The sequence below is a fragment of the Pinus tabuliformis genome, chromosome 1_1 (assembly GCF_031772625.1).
Source record: "Pinus tabuliformis cultivar Carrire ecotype Pingquan chromosome 1_1, CPIR1, whole genome shotgun sequence".
Taxonomy (NCBI): domain Eukaryota; kingdom Viridiplantae; phylum Streptophyta; class Pinopsida; order Pinales; family Pinaceae; genus Pinus; species Pinus tabuliformis.
The window spans coordinates 50458997-50480985 of NC_142297.1; the positions used below are offsets into that span (position 1 = coordinate 50458997).

General features: G+C 37.9%; 1 protein-coding gene across 1 annotated transcript in view; it reads right to left on the minus strand.

The window, feature by feature from the left end:
- Window positions 1–14351: 14351 nt before the first annotated feature.
- Window positions 14352–21989, minus strand: part of LOC149211521 (nucleolar protein 56-like) — a 101678-nt gene continuing 94040 nt past the window's right edge. The window contains exons 9-10 of the mRNA XM_089391520.1: window positions 15006–15098; window positions 14352–14837 (exon numbers count right to left, since the gene is read on the minus strand). Of these exons, the coding sequence (XP_089247646.1) occupies window positions 14503–14837; window positions 15006–15098 (428 nt within the window). The 3' untranslated portion in view covers window positions 14352–14502. The remainder of the gene's footprint in view (window positions 14838–15005; window positions 15099–21989) is intronic.

The following is a 21989-nucleotide window of genomic DNA, read 5'->3' on the forward strand; positions in this document are numbered from 1 at the left end:
TATGACACTTGAAGCATTCTACATTGTTCATGAATAAGAATTCATGATTTCTTCCTAAAAAATTGTTCCTTGGAGATTGTTGGGGACCATAATATCTATCTTTATGATATGGTTGGGGACCATAACATCCATCTTTATGATACGCTTTACAATCTTTTTCCATGTGATCAAAGTTTGTACAAGAATAACAATAACCAAGAAATAAACTTTGGTACCTAGGGGATGGAGATTTCTCTGATGTGCTTTCGAAGTCTTTCTGGCTTGAGATCCTTTGATGATAACCATTACTTCTAGCATCCTTGACATTATCTACATTTCTTCTTGGAGCAGGATTTCTTCCATTGTTGCCTTGATTTTTCTCCTTGCCTTTGCTGGAACTGGGAGCATCACCATTTTTTTTTGGCTTCTTCTCATCCCTTTTGTTTGAAGCATTATCATTATTGTTTGAGAATTCACCTGCATACCCGAGAGCTAATTTATCAGATGGACATCTTTGGTGGCTGAGCATGTCATCCAAGGCTTGACAGATCTTCAAGGTTTTGTTCATCCCTTCAACCTTTTTCCTAAGACAATCTCTTCTTCCAATCTTTCACACTCATTATTCTTCTCAGCAAGTTGTTTCTCAGTTTATTCCTTGATATGAGCAGCTTCATTTTCTTTTATTTTAAGGGAGATGATATCTGACTTCATTTTGAAGATTTCTTCATTTTCCTTTGCTAGAATGCTCTCCATTTCTTCCTTTATCCTTGTAGCTTTACATGTTTCGGCCTTGAGAAGTTTGATGTTAGATTTTACTCTGAAGATTTCTTCATCCTTTTCTTTTAGTTGACATATCATGGTGTTTCTCTCCTTTTCTGCTTCATCGACCTGTTCTTCTATGATTGCTAATGCTTCCATTTTCTTCTCGTCTCCTTGTGCTAAATGTCTTGCTTCTTGTAGTTGACTTGACAAGGTATCTTCCCATTTCTTTTCTTTATCCAATTGATTTGTCATGGATATGACTTCTTCATGATGCTTTCTTTTGCTTTGATGAAATTCCTTCTTAAGCTTGACAAGCTCTTCATCCCTTTCCTGTATTTGAAGCGGGACAAGGTCAACTTTCTTCCTTGTTTGGTATTGTTCACCAGCTAGTGCTTTCTTCTTAAGTTCCTTGTTTTCCTTTTTCAAATTGATAATCTCTTCCATGGCAGCTGTAAGTTGAGTGAGGAGATCTTCTACAAAATCTTTTTCATTCTCTTCATCTTCTAGGTATTCTTTAGCCTTGATGTCATCATTCTCATTTTCAACTTCTATGATGGGTTCTCGATTTTCTTCTTGATTTCCATCATCTTCTTGACTGATGGTCATGGTCAATGATACTTTTGAGTGAAGTTCATTAATTTTTTCCCATATACCCTTTGTTGACGAACATTTTCCTAAATTGTTCTTTATAGAATCAGGTAGCCCATTCAATATTGCCTCCATTTCTTTTGCATTGTCCTTGGATTCTCCATCCATCATGCTATCAACAATCACTGATTTCCAGATTTCAATGCCTTGAGTCTTTAAGAAATTCCTCATTCTTGCTTCCCATATATTAAAGTTCCCATTGAAACATGGAGCCTTCTCAAATTGATTGTCTTCTATTTCAGTGGTAGAGGGAGACACATCTTTAGGAGGATTGGAGACTTTCTTCGTTGACTTCACCTCTGTGTTCTAAAGATCAACCTTCAAGTTGTTAGGCTTTGAGTGAAGGTACTGGCTCTGATACCAATTGTTGGAAATATTGGTGGGGGGTGAATCAGTATTTCTTTTCAATTGTTATTTTTACTAGTTAAAACATTTTTATTCAGAACACAAGATGAACAACAAGAATAAATGCTTTTATTAATATAATCTTTGCAATAAAATAGATACTATATATATATGATTCCAATATGTTGCCAAGCACCAACTTGGACTTTTTTGTGAGGCTCCAACCTCTAGAGCACCAACTTGGACTTTTAAGTCCAAGGCACCATCCTTGGACTTAGGAGCACCAACTCCCAGGACACCAATCCTTCCAGTTCTGAGGCACCAACCTCAAGGGCTCCAACCCTCTCCTACAAACTGTCTGGATCTGTTTTTTCAAGGCACCAACCTTGGATATAGGAGCACCAACTCCAAGGACACCAATCCTTCAAACTTCTGAGGCACCAACCCCAAGGGCTCCAACCCTTTTGTCAAGGCATGTTTGATAGTAATGTTCTGCTCTCAAAACTCTTCTTTACTGAGTTTTCTCTGTTTACAGCTTCACTGTAGTCTCCATGCTACAGCATCAATGGAAATTAGTGTTCATGTGAAGAAGTCTATGCAACTCTTCATATTGTCCACACAGAGTTTGCAATAGCCATCATGACCTCTGATAATGTCTCCACACAACTTTAGTGAGTCTACTATTAGCTGCACTAAGCTCTGATTAATTCATCGCTGGTCTGAGCCTTTCACAGGTTAGCCCAATCAATATAGTTGCTCGTCTGTCGGCTTCCTCCTATCCTACTAGACCTTCGGCTTCCTCTTGTCCTGTTGGACCTTCGGCTTCCTCCTGTCTTGCTGGACCTACCGCTGCCTCTGTTTCTTCTAGTTTTTCCAACCTCTAAACTTTCCTTGTTCTTTGTTTTATATTCCTGATACCCCTGACCTTTGGCTTCCTCAATGCTTGCTTGATCTTTCAGCTTCCTCTGCGCTCACTCTTCGGCTTCCTATATCTCTTCAAATCCATCAATACACACAGGACACATTAATGTGGAAGAGAGGCCGAATTACACTAATGTTGCATATTAAAGAAAATATCAGAGAGGCCCCCTTTTATAATATTCATACAATATATATTAATAATCCCACAATCGTAATCGGAGCTTTAATATGACAAGGCCTTAAGCCTTTAAACCCGGGACCACACAACATATCGGAATACAGGGATACACATGGAATACAGTGAAAAACCCCGCTTCAAAACACTTAGCCGAAATTCAAATATTTACACACCTGGACATATATATATCATTGGGTATGCACATCAAATACCCCTCCGCAGCGCTACTCCTTCCTTTCTCTAATCTCCAATCAACTTGTTATCACCATAAAAGATTTTTTTTCTAAACCTGAATAGTTTACATTGTTCCTAGTCATTGGTCCTAGATAGGTGTCAAGTCATTTTATGTTTCAACAGGTAGGTGATGGGTTAAGAGTCTCAAAAGTCTCATTTTCATATCCAAATAAATTTTAACAACCTTAATCCATGTCTTAGAAGTCTCACATTCTGTTTATAACTCATGTCTTAAACCATTTTGAAATTTTCTTTTTGGAATTAGCCCTGAAACCACGTTTTCGTAGCACAGACAATGTAAAAGGTTTGTTTTGCACTATGAAAACGTTGCTCTTTTTGTAGCACTTTTCCCCGAAAATACTAAGCGTGCTATGAAAGCGCAGATTCGTAGGCAGTCTTATCAAAACATCAATTCGTTCAAATTTTGTTAATTTTTCATTATTAGGTATCAGTTAGGAGTTAGTTCTTAAGCATGCAACCATCCAAATCCATCATTTCAAATGTAGGGGTCATCATGACAAGTAATTTCAAATTTGAAAGGGTTGGCTAGTTTCTTATTGCAAGTTGCATGCAAACACTCAAACAGACCATTTTCGAATGATAAGCTTATGGCAATCTCTTACCAATGCTTCTCTCATCTATGAGTCAAGCGAGGCTGACCACCATAAGCAAGTGAGGCTGATAAACAGAAATTCAAGAAAGGTTGATTTGTTACAAGAATTCAGAGGCAAAGATGACAGAAGAAAGGAAAAATCACAGGTCTAGTCAATTTTTAAGTACAGAGCTTGAAAGCACCGAGGTCTTAGCTATAGATAAATCAGTAATGGAAGCATTCAAGAAAATAGGATGTTGGAAATTCTGTGAAAAAATTTAGGGAGAACACACTTAGGTGACAAAGGAGTTTGCCCCACATTTCACTAGCTCAAACACAAAGGTTGGAATCCTAAACTTGCAAATTACTCCTAAGCTCATAGCTTTGATGACAGAGATTCCTAGGGGGCAAGATAGATGGCTCAAAAACTTTAGATTTAACATGGAACCATGTAAAGTGTTTCTGAAGCCAAAGTTTGCAGAAATAGACTTAACCAAGGCAATTCCAAGGAACTACATCAACGACATCTATCCCAACTTTCTCTTCAACATTCAATGGTATTTTACCTATGAGGGAAGATATCATAAAGTATATTCATATCATTTTAAACTCCTGTTGCATTTTACTGGTATGATTTCTTTATATTTGTCTATATTCCTGTATGGAAGTATAGCAAAGATGGCAGATAAACTGCAAATGAAATCTCAAGGATATGAAACCTCCCTTTTTCATCATGGTCTAATTAAACTGATAGTTTTACATGAACTCAAAAGGATCAACAGAGAATGGTCTTCATTTTTGTTTTTATGTGGTTTTGGAATGGAAAATCAAAATATAGGCATTAACCCTAAGGCTAAAGAAACTCCATCAACAGAAATCAGTAAGCATGTAATGACCAGGTCAAAAAGGTATGTTAAGCTGAAACATAGAAAGCAGGTGAAAGAGCAAGTGAGTAAAGCATCAGTGATTAGTCTTGAGACTCCTCAATCTACAAAGGAAAAGAGAGCTGAAGTTAAAGAAATGACAAAATAACAGTCAGCTAACAAACCAGTTCAAAGGAGATTGACAAGAAGCCAAATTGCAAAAGAGAAGGGTAAATCAGTGATCTCAGGAGAAATTCTAGGCTTGAAAGTTAATTTAGATGATATTTCACAAGCCATTGATATTGAAGAATCCCCTTTGGTGCAGGCAGATTTCATAAAATCTGATAAAGGAAAATCGAAGAAGATGAAATCTTCTAAGAAACTGGAATTTGAGGATGAGATTACATCATTTGTGTTAAAGCCCAGAAAGCCTTTAACCAGGCAATATAAAAAGATGCAAGAGTCCAATATTGAGTCAGGGAAAACAGAGGAAGCTTCAATTGTTCAGGAAGATTTGATAGATCTTTCATCACAAATACCTAAAGGTGACAAAAACAAAGTTTTTTTCCACTCAAACAGGAAAACCAATTATGAAGAAATGGAAGAAAGGTTAAGAGCAGCTAATAATGAAATTGATAGACTAAGGAAGAGAGCAAGAAGGCATGCTGTTGAGAAGACAAATTTCAACTGGATAAAGGCTCTCTGGGAAGTTGAAAAAGTTTCCGAACCAGAAGTAGTCAGCAGTGAAGCTCAGTACTTTACTTGGACTGTACCTGCAATTAAAGAAGCCAGATTTGTAAGGATGATGAATGTTTAGTTGAGAGCTGCTAACAGGAGATTGAAGAGACATGCTGAATACCTAGAAATATAGTTAACAAAATCTGAAAAGAGGCTACAACAACAATGAAAATTGTGTTGAAAAAAGAGCATACACAGCAGTTTCGTAGCGCGCTACGAAACTGCTGAAGGTGAACTTTTAGCACTTTATATATGTATTTTGGAGGTAAGGTCTGATAAGTTTCAAGTTTTGATGTTGCTAGTAGACATATGAAGATCATAGATGAAGTTCAGATTGCAGAGATGAAGAAAGAATGGTTCAAAGAAGCATCTTACAATGATATAAAAGTTGCGCTACGAAAATAGGTTATTTTCGTAGCGCAGTCATGTTTCATCTTCTTCTCCATTTATTCGAGGTTCTCCTTTTGCACAGGTGGAAAAACACATGTCCCATATATGAAACAATCATCAATGCCAACAAAACTGCTCGATGATAAGCATAAAGGATTAAGGGATTAAAGACTAAAAAGGAGGAACTATGTCTCCTTGTTTTTAGGACAATTAGGTCATGAATCGGCAAGGATTGTAACAATGCTAGGGGCATCATAAAGGTTGAAGATATGGATTAGCCGCTATCAAAGGATGTATTTAAGTCATAGATAAGGTTGTTGAAACATGTTTTAGGAGTTTCACTCCTATTTGTATTAGGACTCCTAAAAGACAGTTAGTTGTCAGTTTGTAATTAAGAAATTTGCTTTATGAGTAGATAGGTATTAATTTTAGATATTCGAATTCTCCTAAGGATGGATCATAGACCAAGGTTCTAAAAACTCTATATGAAGCATGAGGTCGAATTTCTCAGGGTTGGCAATTTGATTAGCAAAAGAAGTTGTGTTATTGTAGCAGACTATGTGTTTCTCAAACTTAATATAGAGATCAGTTTTACTACTCAAGATTCACAAGGGGTTTATGTGTTTGATATTTCTATGGCCTTTTTCAATCATTTATTTGCAGTGGGTGTTACTTAGAATTCATTGGAAAATGCTCTAATTTCCTTCACATGCTTGTAAATTGTGTTTATTCACTATGTTACTGTTTCACTTATAAACCTAAACTCCAAGTGCCTTGACTTCCATGTTTAGCTGATTATGATGTTTTGTTGAAGACTATCTTGACTCCATAGCCCAATAGATGTTTGCTAAATCTTTGATTCAACCAGTTATACATTTTTTTCCATTTTTATTTATAGAGTTAGCCATCTAATCATTAATCAAAAATCCTAAACCTATTGAGAGAGCCCTCTCAGGTTGAGGAGGCTAAGCCTCAACCGAAAGATTGGTTTGAAAGAGTTACTCAGAGTCTACTTGATCAGCAGCCTATCAGGGTTAGATTTTGTGATAACACAATCGTTCACTTCCACAATTAGCATTTAAACTATGATCATTGACCTGGCACACGATTCGACAGTTGTTGCTTATCATGATCACCAACCAATCTGCTTGATATCCATCGTTGATCTCCTTTTATTTGATCCGACGGTTTACATTGATTTCGGGTCCATATATATATATATATATATATATATATATATATATATATCACAAACGTAGTTTATAATATATATCAACAGAGCTATCAGAGTTATCGGAGGAAGCAGAGAGCAAAACAAAGCTATCGGAGAGCATATCGGAGGAGTAATATGTGCCAAGGAGCCATATCGAGAGCAATGGAACCCAAAGGAAAAAGCGGAAAACATGTATATATGCTATATACACTATCGAAGGCGCAAACATATACATATATGTTATATACACTATCGGAGGCGTAAACATATACATATATGCAATATACACTATCGAAGGCACTACTACCCGAAACCCCCGACAGCGATATATGTGCGGACCTGACGAAACATAAATGTTCGGGAGTATAAACAGGGGAAGTCCGCCAAGGGTGTCGAAGCATGGTTTTAAGTGTATTTTCATATATGCAGGCCTTAAGCCTTGCCATGTTAAAACATGTGAATTGCGATATATATATATATATATATCATACAACTACGATATGTTGCGGACCCACTGCAACATTATGCAATGGTTTAATGTTATATCACATCCGCCCATCGCAATAATACAAAGGAGTGTCACCCCTGAAAGCACTGATTGTGATATATGTTGCAGACTCGATGCAACATTACAATTTGGCTTATTATCATATCGCATCCGCAGAAAAATCGATCGTCAACCATCAGCAATGTCATGGGCTCGACATATAAAGGACCTCCGAAAGCCGCGATTGCCAATTATGATTACGTTATGGAGGAACAGACTCGATGCAGTTATAGATGCGGGTATAATGTTTTTGAAGTCCACCCTATAAAGTTTTGGTCAGGTTTTCTCGTATATTCTTGTGTATTTCAAAAAATGTATTGCCCGGGGTTTTTGAAGGCCAAAATGCATAAATAATGGTTCCTATAGTTCAGTAGGCCTGAACGAAGCCGATTGGGATTGCAATCGTGACATGGCAGGTGGGGCCTCCTTGTTGGTACTGTCTCTCCAATGAATTCTCTCTATAAACAATAAAGACCTATGTTTGCATATTCTTACCAAAAAAAGGGGCCTCTGTTACAGTTTTTTATGCAGCAATTTTTCTCTGTGTATTCGGTCCTCGCCGTTGAATCAACGTGTCCCAGGAGTGTTGGTGAGCATGAAGAGACTGAAGAAGTCGAAAAGCCAGGAAGCCGAAGAACAAGCCAGCACAGAGGAAACCAAAGCGCCGAAGAGGACAAGCCAGCATAGAGGACGTTGAAGTGAGCGTTAAGGAAGCCAAAGGGGCCAGCGGAAAGAGAAAACCAACGGTCAGAGGCATCAAGAAAATACAAAAACAGAGAACAAGGAAAGTGCGTATGTTGTTGAAAAAGCTGGAGGAAAGAGAGGCAGTTGTAGGGTCCAGCTGAACAGAAAAGGGTCAAAGGACCAACAGGACAGTTGGCATTCGAAGGGTGAGCTTCTCAGCTAATCGTGTTACCTTGTGAAAGAATTAATCAGGTATACAATGCAGTCTGAAGAATAATTATGTGATGTAATGAATAAAGTTTTATCTAACATTGTTTGAAGGGAGAAGCATTTACTGTGACAGTGAGAACAGATGTTTGAACAGAAAGTTGGTTCTTGTGCAGAGCTTAGTGCAGCGAATAGTGAACTCACCAAAGCTGTGTGGAGACATTATCATAGGTCATGAAGGCTATTGGAGACTCTGTGTGAACAGTATGAAGAGTTGTAACGACTCTTTCATAAGAACACTGGTTGTCATTGATGTTGTAACATGAAAACTACAGTGAAGTTGTAAACAAACAGAACTCAGTAAAGAAGAGTTCTGAGAGCAGAACATTACTATCAAACATGCTTTGACAAGATTGGGTCGAAACCCTTGGGGTTGGTGCCTCAAAAGTAAGAAGGATTGGAGTCCTTACAATTGACGCCTCAGAAGTAAGAAGGATTGGAGTCCTTGGAGTTGATGCCTCAGAAGTAGGAAGAATTGGTGTCCTTGGCACTGGTGTCCCAGGGACTGGAAGGGTTGAAGTCCTTGGGAGTTGGTGCTCCTAAGTCCAAGATTGTTGCCTTGGTGAAACAGAGTTGGAGCTCTGGAAGTTGGAGCCTCACAAAAGTCCAAGTTGATGCTTGGCCACTGATTGCAACCATTTATATATTGTATCTATTTTATCGCAAAGATTATATTAATAAAAGCTCTGATACTACTCGTTCATCTTGTGTTCTGAATATAAAAGTTTTTAACTAGTAAAATTTTGATGAGACCACGAAAGAAAAAAAGATGCAAGTGGAATTAATTTCCGTCGACTTAGAATGCTTTACAACCATATATTAGATGTAATTTTTTTATCTATCAATAAAATTAAATTGCGGAAAAAACATATATATCGGGGCCATTAAGGGTTTGATGCCTCCTAGTAGTGATCTGTGAGAGGTTCAAACTTTGAGATGATGAAATGACGCTACGTTTGATGCTAAACCATGGTATCCTGCTCTGAGATTCTTGATGGTTTATTGTGAGAACGTGTAGACCAACAGAAACGACGCTGAAGAAGGCGTGAACCAACGTAATTGACAATGATGGGTCCCTCAAACAAGTCCAACACCAACGCAAGCAAGGTCATGTAATTCCCTTTAAAATGACAGTAATTCATTGCTGTGCGTGGTATTTCCTTGCACAATAGGCATGGGATGTCCAATGACCAGTAAGGACAAAGAATGTCGGATGGGTTTGTAGCAGCAACGTCCAGCATATATGTCGAAGGTTTCAATTATGTTTGATAATAGAATGCTGGTTTGAACAAAACTTGTAAATGTGGAACCGCGGAGAGAAATAAAAGGCCACTGGGCATGAAGAAACCTTCGTCCGCTCACAGAATCCAGTGGTTTCACGAAGAAAAGTGAAGCCCGTATCTAAGAGCCATCGGTTGGAAGAGTCTGTAGCAGCCTCTCACAAAGTGGTCAGCTAGTAAATGAAGCCCCTTATAGTCAAGAAGAGTCGATGTCTTCTAAACGCCGCTGCAGCCAAATCGTATTCAAATTTTTCATTCTGGGCGAAGTTCCAAGCTTTACCTGTCCAGTGACCTAGCGCGTGATTTTGGCATTGAAAGGCAGTTGTGAAGTAGTATCTTAGTTGTAGAAAACGAAATCGTGCTCCTTTCACTCCCAACAATCTGACACATCTATTTTTCTTTTGCAAATTGAAGGTGCTCCTCTCCATGTTTGGATTCTACAATTGCGCAACAACCCTCTTCTCATATGTGGTAGTTGTATGTTTGAGGGAGCTGGATGTCAGAGATACACTAGACTTCGACCACTACGCAACTGATTGAAGCTAGGAATCCTGTGATTGAATCCTCGACCACTCTTGTGGTCTGGCGTGTAAGGTGGAAATATCTCAGAAGTTTTGAAAATTAGTAAATCAAGATAGATAAAACTTAGCGTTCCCAAATGAAATACATAAATATATAAAGAAAATAAAATTTTGGGTTGAACTTCGATGCTGGTGCATTGCCAAATTGAATGTCAAGTTGGCAAGCTTTTGCCGTCCATAGTCTAAATCTTCACAACATTGATACATAGACAACATTAATTTGTTTAGTGCATTCTAATTTTTTTTTGTTGAATTCCAAGTGGTGTTGACCTAGTTTTTCATTGACGTCAATATGGCAATATTCTAGATACTAGATGATGATATGAAGCCAAAGGGAAGTAGTGCAGATCCATGAAGAAACAGAAGAAAGGCCATCACGAAAGTCAAGCCATGAGTAAGAGTCTGTTATCAGAGAAGGTCTTGAAAAACATTTTAAAGCCAAAAGAAGACATTGGACCAAGAGGAGCCACATTGGAGGAGCATCGCATGTAATACATGTCCAAGAAGAACCAAGAGGAAGAAGTCATCAACAGAGCTATCAGAGTTATCGGAGGAAGCAGAGAGCAAAACAAAGCTATCGGAGAGCATATCGGAGGAGTAATATATGCCAAGGAGCCATATGGGGAGCAATGGAACCCAAAGGAAGAAGCGGAAAACATGTATATATGCTATATACACTATCGAAGGAGCAAACATATACATATATGTTATATACACTATCGGAGGCGTAAACATATACATATATGCAATATACACTATCGAAGGCACTACTACCCGAAACCCCCGACAGCGATATATGTGCGGACGTGACGAAACATATATGTTCGGGTGTATAAACAGGGGAAGTCCACCAAGGGTGTCGAAGCATGGTTTTAAGTGTATTTTCATATATGCAGGCCTTAAGCCTCGCCACGTTAAAACATGTGAATTGCGATATATATATATATAAATACAACTACGATATGTTGCGGACCCGCTGCAACATTATGCAATGGTTTAATGTTATATCACATCTGCCCATCGCAATAATACAAAGGAGTGTCACCCCTGAAAGCACTGATTGTGATATATGTTGCAGACTCGATGCAACATTACAATTTGGCTTATTATCATATCGCATCCGCAGAAAAATCGATCATCAACCATCATCGATGTCATGGGCTCGACATATAAAGGATCTCCAGAAGCCGCGATTGCCAATTGTGATTACGTTATGGAGGAACAGACTCGATGCAGTTATAGATGCGGGTATAATGTTTTTGAAGTCCGCCCTTTAAAGTTTTGGTCAGGTTTTCTCGTATATTCTTGTGTATTTCAAAAAATGTATTGCCCGGGGTTTTTGAAGGCCAAAATGCATAAATAATGGTTCCGATAGTTCAGTAGGCCTGAACGAAGCCGATTGGGATTGCAATTGTGACATGGCAAGTGGGGCCTCCTTGTTGGTATTGTCTCTCCAATGAATTCTCTTCGTAAACAATAAAGCCCTATGTTTGCATATTCTTACCCAAAAAAAAGGGGGCTCTGTTACAGCTTTTTATGCAGCAGTTTTTCTCTGTGTATTCGGTCCTCGCCGTTGAATCAACGTGTCCCAGGAGTGTTGGTGAGCATGAAGAGACTGAGGAAGCCGAAAAGCCAGGAAGCCGAAGGACAAGCCAGCACAGAGGAAACCAAAGCGCCGAAGAGGACAAGCCAGCATAGAGGACGTTGAAGTGAGCGTTAAGGAAGCCGAAGGGGCCAGCGGAAAGAGAAAACCAACGGTCAGAGGCATCAAGAAAATACAAAAACAGAGAACAAGGAAAGTGCGTATGTTGTTGAAAAAGCTGGAGGAAACAGAGGCAGTTGTAGGGTCCAGCTGAACAGAAAAGGGTCGAAGGACCAACAGGACAGTTGGCATTCGAAGGGTGAGCTTCTCAGCTAATCGTGTTACCCTGTGAAAGAATTAATCAGGTATACAATGCAGTCTGAAGAATAATTATGTGATGTAATGAATAAAGTTTTATCTAACATTGTTTGAAGGGAGAAGTGGCCAGCAGAGAAGCAGTCATGCTAAAGCATTTACTGTGACAGTGAGAACAGATGTTTGAACAGAAAGTTGGTTCTTGTGCAAAGCTTAGTGCAGCGAATAGTGAACTCACCAAAGCTGTGTGGAGACATTATCATAGGTCATGAAGGCTATTGGAGACTCTGTGTGAACAGTATGAAGAGTTGTAACGACTCTTTCATAAGAACATTGGTTGTCATTGATGTTGTAACATGAAAACTACAGTGAAGTTGTAAACAAACAGAACTCAGTAAAGAAGAGTTCTGAGAACAGAACATTACTATCAAACATGCTTTGACAAGATTGGGTCGAAACCCTTGGGGTTGGTGCCTCAAAAGTAAGAAAGATTGGAGTCCTTGGAGTTGATGCCTCAGAAGTAGGAAGAATTGGTGTCCTTGACACTGGTGTCCCAGGGACTGGAAGGGTTGAAGTCCTTGGGAGTTGGTGCTCCTAAGTCCAAGATTGTTGCCTTGGTGAAACAGAGTTGGAGCTCTAGAAGTTGGAGCCTCACAAAAGTCCAAGTTGGTGCTTGGCCACTGATTGCAACCATTTATATATTGTATCTATTTTATTGCAAAGATTATATTAATAAAAGCTTTGATACTACTTGTTCATCTTGTGTTCTGAATATAAAAGTTTTTAACTAGTAAAATAATAGTTGAAAAAGAAATACTAATTCAACCTGCACTTGCCCCCCGACCTCCTCCCCCCTCCCAATATTTCCAACAAGTTGGTCAAGTTTTTGCTTTGCCAAATCTAAATCTTCACAACATTGATACATAGACATCATTATCTTTGCCCACAGTCCCTGGCACAAAATATGGGAGATAACCTCCAAATCAGTAAATCTCAGTTTTCTTTTAGTCAATGATCTGCTTAATTTTCCATATTCTTTATAAATTCACAAATTTTCATTTTTTAATGTATACCCTTAAAATATATAAGTTAAAATTATTTTACAAAATCTCAAAAAAATTCCAAAACCTGTATAATACTAATAAATCGCAATCGCTTCACCAATCATTTCATAATTGGAAATGAACAAATTCACCAAACTTGGACACTTCAACTTTTTCCTACTTAATGAATTTCTATACCAAAATTGGACTTCTCCCATAATGAGGATTCTAACACGTCAAATTGTGTGCCCAACAAAACATTGATTACTCATAGCCAAGTGTTCCAAGTCCCATTCATTTTGTTTTATTCAATTGGTCATGCTTGCTTGGACCTTACTGGTGGACATCATATATTTTCATTTCTTTGATAACTATCCGATTAAATGATGTATTAACGGATGAAAAATTTAACTGAGATAATATTATTTGAACTTGCGACCGTACAGTGACAACTTCTTCACACTCTTGCGTCGCATATGGTTCTGTTTCGTTCCACTATATATGTTAAAATGAGAGACCAAATACAAAGATTTAATTAAACTAAAAACAGAAAAACAAACAGCAAAACAATCTTTAAGAATCTCCATATATCAGTATTCCAGGGACAAACTCGTGCACAGTATTACCTGTAAAAGTAAATGTAAGGCCCGCTAAATGCTTATGTAACAAAGACTCGTATTTTCTACATACATCTTGCATTGCATAGAACTTGCGGAGCCTGAAAGAAATAAAGAACCCCGAGTGCTGTGAGCAGCACACAATCTTTTTGCATATCAATTTCTTTTGTAAAGACATGAATGTACTTGGAAAAAGTATATTCTAACATTTTAGGGGCCATTCAATCAGTTGATATTCGACGTTATACCAATATCACTTGGGTGTTCAACGAACCCAAAAACCCCTAAACACCACTCAAATTTTGAAATTGTTGTCCATAATGCCAACGTAATAGACTATAGCCAAAGCAGACCTACTTTACAAAAATGAAAGAAAAAGCATAAAATTATATTGTTCAAGTAGACATCAACGGCGAATAATAGCCTCACATGTCCAATACTATAGTACAAATCGCCATAAAAACATATCACTCGAACAAACTCAAAAAATTAGTCACAAACTGAAATCTGGCTACTTCTCGCCTAAGCATTTTGCAGCGGGCTGAAATTCAATAATATGAAAAATAAAAAGCTTTCCTCATAATTTGGAACTGTTCCAAAATTGGCATTCCCCGCCAGTTCTGAACCTTGTGAATCTAACTTCAGTAATGCTACAATGTAGCATCAAAATCATACAAAACGAGTGCTGTACAATCAACACACATTAGTATTATAACATTTTGACTAATCTGTGTCATGATCCACTTTCTCCTTTTTCTTCTTTTTCTTTTTTCCCTCGCCTTCAACGGTTTGTAACCCATTCAAAGCAGTTTCTTTCACTGATAAGATATCTAAATCAGCTCCAGATTTCTTTTTCTTTTTCTTTTTTCCTTCAGATGCTACTGGCTCTTCGTTGGTACCACCATTTTCGGTATCAAGCCCAATGTTCTCTCTGAGCCGTTTCTTTTCTTTCTTACTCTTTTTCTGTAATTCAGCATCCGCTTCCACTTCTGTTTGGTTCAAGAGATCAATTTCCATTTGATCTCCCTTCTTCGTCTTCTTCTTTTTCTTCTTCTTGCCTGCCAATGCATGTCAGAAAATGTCCATCGTGAATAAATCAAGAAAAGGGTCGACTATAAACAAGGGAATAGCACTGACTTGCTTATACAAAGACTATTTTCCTTATGTTCCCTATACAAACAATTTTATAGAAATGTCTTCAACAAGTTATTCATTTTCTTCCCTACCATTCTCTTCTGCCTCGCCAGCCTCTCCAACTTCAGGCGCATCTACGTCCATTTGATCCTTATGCTTCTTTGTTTTCTTCTTCTTCTTCTCAACTGCCAATACACAATATCAGATACATACGAGCAAATTATGAATTAGACCCAATACAAAATATCTACATCAAGCTCAATATTTTGACAGGTTGATCAAGGACTATTTCTAACAAAAAGATTAGCAACCATGTACTTCACGAAACACCTTTGATCAAAGAAATATAGCACTACATTTTTTATTTCACAGGGTAAACCGTAAGAAAATTGACCATATGTAATTGTTGAACTATCATTACAGATCCTGCCATGTAATTATCATCATTTTGTATTACGAGTAGCCTTTTCCTATGACCTGTGGTAATCCATGATGAATTTAAATAGTCATGGGTCAAGACCTGCTGGATGCCAAGATAGAATATAATTGTTTTAAAGTACCCTTCAGAATCGTCTTCTGTAGTTCAAAAGACACACAACTAACACAAACCCTTGTGAGGTGTCACATCTAAGATCGACACACAATGATCTCAAATACTTTAAATTATCCTCGAAATGACTTCAGTAACATGGTACAACTAACGGATAAATAAACCTTTTCAAGTAAAGAACAGAGTTCAGCAAACTTCCAAATTGAACTAAACCTAGCTCACAAACCATTTCTTCAAGGACCAAAATCCACAAACAATTTATTCGAGGGCCAAAGCACATTCCTTCCTGCATATAAGCTCATTGAGGAAAAATTTCCATGCAAACACACCATGAAAATAAACAGCTTCACCAAAAACCCTCCAACAACACATTCAATTACAAAGTACTGCAGATTTCTTATTTAAGTTATGGATTTGACAGATTTCACAGATGCCTGCCCCATTTCCAAATCGAGGGCATTTCATATCCATGAAATAGTCAAGCTTAAAATTTCAGATGGTTTCATTATTAGAACACAGTTGAGGATAGAATCATACCCATCGTGTTACATGTCATTACTTTCATTATTTATTTATGTTATTTGGCATGGATCTATACACCTTCTAAAGTTGAAGATATGATATGACAACCCAATAGCCCAAGAGGTTAGTTCAATAGGTTGTCACCAATGTTATTGAGCATTTGACTAGTAGTGCCTGGTTGGAATCCCCCAGGGTGAGTGGCCACTTGCCTATGCCAACAGGTTTAATAGGGACACCATCCATGATTGGGGGGAAGCATCCCTTGGGTTTAACCCTAACAACCATTGTAGGCTAATTAATTACCCACTAATTGGGTACAATCATGATACTAATGGCCATTGAATGACCACTAACTAATGATTAACCACGGGTGTTCGATATAATTGCCCACTATAAGTGAGTCAAAAATGACATTAATGATGAGCTAATTAATGACCTATTAATGGTGTACAACCATAATACTAATGGAAACGGAACAACCACTGACTCGGGATTAAGCACGAGTGTATGTTATAACTGCCCAGTCCCACTAAAAGTGGTGAGTCACAAATGACATTTATGAGCACTAGAAGGGACCACTAAGTGAGTCGTAAATGACATTAACAAGAACAAAGGGATCACTAAGTGGTGCTTAAGCACCATTACAGCTGTCACCAACATCACTCCTAGGTTAAAGGGCAAAATGCAAATTTTGAATAATTTCAGAGGGGAAATCCCCTTTGAAGAAGCGGTATTTTACATCATGGTACAATATATTTACATCAGGATATTCCAAACATATTCCGAACAAAAGCATAAATTACATTCCAACATTCCCCCTTAATAATCACTTGGGTAAGTCATAGTACAAATAAATTTGGTGTATCACCATTACAGCTGTCACAACATCCCTCCTAGGTTAAAGTGCAAAAGGCAAATTTGGAATAGTGATGTATTTGACAAAAGCATAAATTACATTCCAACATTCCCCCTTAATAATCACTTGGGTAAGACGTAGTACAAATAAATTTGGCCAAATACACCTTCTAAAGTTGAAGATATGATATGACAATCCAATAGCCCTAGAGGTTAGTTCAGTAGGTTGTCACCAATGTTATTGAGCATTTGACTAGTAGTGCCTGGTTGGAATCCCCCAAGGAGAGGGTGCACTTGCCTATGCCAACAGGTTTAATAGGGACACCATCCATGATTGAGGGGAAGCATCCCTTAGGTTTAACCACATTCTACATGCGTTATGGGCCATGGCTATATTGGTTAACCCTAACAACTATTGTAGGCTAATTAATTACCCACTAATTGGGTACAATCATGATACTAATGGCCATTGAATGACCACTCTAGATAACTGGATTCGTCCTATAGGCCCCACGAATCCCGAATCCATCGTGTCCGACACGATTCTCTTAGGATTCGTGTCCAAAAACCATGACACGTCGTGTCCTATTTTGACACGTCGAATCTGACTGCGTGTCACAATTTTGGCAGCGTGTCCTATTTTCCAGGACTCGTTAGGCGGCAAAAATGACCTGCACGGGTATGAAAAGGCCGCATTTGGTCATTACAGCGACGCATATTTTCATTTGGCAAGCGTTTTGGCAGCTTAATGATCAAGTCTAGGCCCTAGTATTGATATGCTATTCATGGTAATGTCATCCTTTTACTTAAATTTTTAACATTACCATGAAATGGCTCAGGATGTTTGAGAGTGGTTCCGGCCTCATTGGATTTTATATCGAGAGAGTAGAATTTTAGATTTCATTCAAAATCCAACAGAGTTATCAGTTTTTCAGGATTTTAGGATTAGGGGATTGCAATGTTTCCATTGAATTTTGTCATGTATTAGAATATGGAACTCGTATTTAATCAAGAGCACCAATCCCTCTATGTACCTTGATGTTAGTGACATTGGTTGTTGAACTCCTGTGTACGCATCACTCAAACAAAATCTTGACTTGATATGTTATGCTTGTTCTATCTTATGTTAATGCTTAAGGGGTGATATTAATGACAAAGATCCCTATACAGATACAGAGGTAATGACAAAGATACCTGTAGATATTAATGCTTAGAGGGTGATATTAATGACAAAGATCCTGATTTTCCAAGACTAAAAAATTAGACATTTCTCGTGGTGGCAAGAGGGCCAAGCATAAGAAATAGATAATAGATTGACATGTATTTAAATTGTGTGTACTATGCATGCTAATAGCTATAGATGAAGATCTATATTTGAAATCGATAAATTTGTATCATTAATTAAAATTTGTGTAAGAAATATCTAATTTTTAATATATATATATATATATATATATATATATATATATATATTAATAAAATAATATATAACAAATCCTACGTGTCCTGTTCCGGGGGGTCAACGTGTCCGAATCCGACACCACGAATCCCGAATCCTACGAATCCTGAATCCCCGTGTCAGGTGACTTAGCCACTAACTAATGATTAACCATGGGTGTTCGATATAATTGCCCACTATAGGTGAATCAAAAATGACATTAATGATGGGCTAATTAATGACCTACTAATGGTGTACAACCATAATACTAATGGAAATGGAACGATCACTGACTCAAGATTAAGCACCAGTGTATGTTATAACTACCCAGTCCCACTAAAAGGGTGAGTCACAAATAACATTTATGAGCACTAGAGGGGACCACTAAGTGAGTCATAAATGACATTAACAAGCATAAAGGGATCACTAAGTGGTGCTTAATCACCATTACAATTGTCACCAACATTCCTCCTAGGTTAAAGGGCAAAAGGCAAATTTGGAATAATGATGTATTTGACAAAAGCTTAAATTACATTCCAACGTTCCCCCATAATAATCACTTCGCTAAGTCATAGTACAAATAAATTTGGCCAAATACACCTTCTAAAGTTGAAGATATGATATGAAAATCCAATACCCCTACAGGTTAGTTCAATAGGTTGTCACCAATGTTATTAAGCATTTGACTAGTAGTGCCTGGTTGGAATCCCCCAAGGTGAGGGGGCACTTGCCTATGCCAACGGGTTTAATAGGGACACCATCCATGATTGAGGGGAAGCATCCCTTGGGTTTAACTACATTCTATATGCGCTATGGCTATATTGATTAACCCTAACAACCATTGCAGGCTAATTAATTACCCACTAATTGGTTACAATCATGATACTAATGGCCATTGAATGACCACTAACTAATGATTAACCACAGGTGTTCGATATAATTGCCCACTATAGGTGAGTCAAAAATGACATTAATGATGGGCTATTTATGACCTACTAATGGTGTACAACCATAATACTAATGGAAATGGAAAGACCACTGACTTGGCATTAAGCACTAGCCCAGAGCCACTAAAAGTGTGGGTCACAAATGACATTTATGAGCACTAGAGGGGACCACTAAGTGAGTTGTAAATGACATTAACAAGCACAAAGGGATCACTAAGTGGTGCTTAATCACCATTACGGTTGTCACCAACATTCCTCCTAGGTTAAAGGGCAAAATGCAAATTTGGAATAATGATGTATTTGACAAAAGCATAAATTACATTCCAATATTCCCCCTTAATAATCACTTGGGTAAGTCATAGTACAAATAAATTTGGCTAAATAAGCATTAAAAGAATTCCCCCTTATTGCTCAATTGGGTAGAGAGTAAAACAGTGACCAATGTTGACAACATCCCAACCATGACAAACTAGAGAATAGAGATACACTTTAATGGAGAGACAAAATTAGCAATATTGTAGCCTCCACACGAACCTCTTCAACGCTAGCAAAGCAAATGGAGAGCCATACTTCAAAACTATAGCCAAAAGAAGACCTTCATCTAAGTCACTTTGGAACCAGTGAAGCAAATAAACGGAAACGCAAATCCAAGTTTGAAAGCACATATGCACATGTGGTCAGAGTAAGGCACAAATCTCAGAACGTTGTTAACGATTAATCTTCAAAAATTACATAGAAGATAGCAAAGAGCATGTTGAAGCTAAGAATGTCCTGATAGAGATGCAAGTAATGGTGTCAAAGATCACCTAGATTTCTCTAAGCAAGCAAACCAAGAAACTAACCATGCCCTCATAATGATAAAAAAAAAACTCAACGAATGTTGAAAATGTTGGAAAACGTAACTAGCTTTGCTCTTCATTTAATGTATTTGAGTCATCTTGTATTGTACTTGTCAAAAGAATAAAGAAAATATTTATTATTATTATTATGACTTATTAATGCATGGGTTTCATGCTTGGGTCATCATGTTTTAGGTCAAAGTCCCCATTGAGGAGTTCTAGGATTTATTGTGAATCAATAGAGTCATTGTACTTTTAAAGAGACCTTTCTTGGGTTTTTGAATCATGTAAAAAGGCCAAGTATTGAGTCAAATGTAATTTATGTATCCTCCACATCAAGTCGGACTAGAAGAGATCAAGTTGGCATAAGGATATCAATTCGACCTCCCTTGAAGCCTATAAATAGAAGCATGTCGAATTCATTTGGAGTACCTCATCTCAAGCAAGTTCGATATCTCTGAGGAAGCTGGGAAGTGAGAAGTACAAAGTCGAGAAGCCAAAAGAAGTGCGAGTTGGGTTGGGTCTAAGGAGGAAGAAAAATGAAATTTTGGTGCCTCTCTCTCTCTGTTTCATGCCCGAGATTGGGAGATCAAAGTCTTCCAAGTTTTGTTGATGCCGGAAGCTGTCTGATGCCAGAAGTTATCTGATGCCGGACGCTGCTACATAGTCAAAGCTACTAGAAGAGAAGTCGAAGATCTAGTAGGCTAAATTAGTGTGGAGGGAAGGTTTGGTCTTTGGTCTAGGGTGAAGAGTCTCAAAGAATACTATTGAAAGGAAGAGAATTTTGATTGGGTCTTCCCCTCGAGGGGGGTTTTTCCTCAATACAGTGCCTACATCTGGTGTCCATTGTTTTATGTGTTATTGCTTTGGTAATTGCTTGATGAACTAAAAGAAAGAAGATATAAGGAATCGTAATAACAAATCAAGAACATCACAATTAATTGTCAAGAATTAGAAAATTGTTATGCCTTTCCGATTTTCTAACATGGTTTTAGAGCTTTGGTGAAGAAAGAAGAAAAAGGCAGACTCAAGCTCTTGATCAAGGAACCATTCAAAAGGATTACCTCAGGGAAGGAGTTTACTATATTCAAGGGAGATGTCTAACACAATCAAGGGATAGAACAAACTTGAAGGAACCTCAAACTACAGGACCTGGAAGAAGAGGATTGACCTCATCCCTGAAAAGAACAAGGTACTAGAATTGGTCAAAAGAAAAGTAAAGAAGCCTACAGATGACTCTAGTGATGCTGACAAAGTGAAATTCAGGGAACTAGTATTGGTGACCATGACTCTAATGGTAGAAGGAATAAAGGACAACCTTATCCCATTCATAGCCAACATCAATCATGCTCAGGAAATGTATGAAGCCTTGTCAAAGTTATTCACTATTAAGAACATTGGTCAAGTAGCAAGTTTGAAAAATGAGCTAAGGACCACAAAGATGACTAAAGAAGACACAGTGGCCCCCTTCTATGTGAAGATAGCAAGAATCAGGGATTATGTTTTGGTCGTTGATGAAATTGTTCCAGACAAAGAACTCGTGATCATTGCTCTATTAGGATTGCCACCTACTTGGGGTGCATTTGTTGCAAGTCTTAACAGTTGGAAGGAAGCTCCCACTTTTTAAGAACTATGGATTGCCCGCAGTCAAGAAGAATTGAGGATCTCTTTAGCTGCCAATCTTAAAGGAGTATCAAATGGCTACATTGATCACCATAAAGGAAAGAAATCAAAAGGACCAAGGAAGAAACTTGACATGTCCCAGGTAGAATGCTATCAATGTCATAAGAAGGGTCACCACATGAGTGACTGTCCCGACAATCCAAGGAAATAGAAGAGAGATAGAGATCATGCTAAAAGAGACTTGACATGTCCCAGGTAGAATGCTATCAATGTCATAAGAAGGGTCACTATAGGAGCGACTA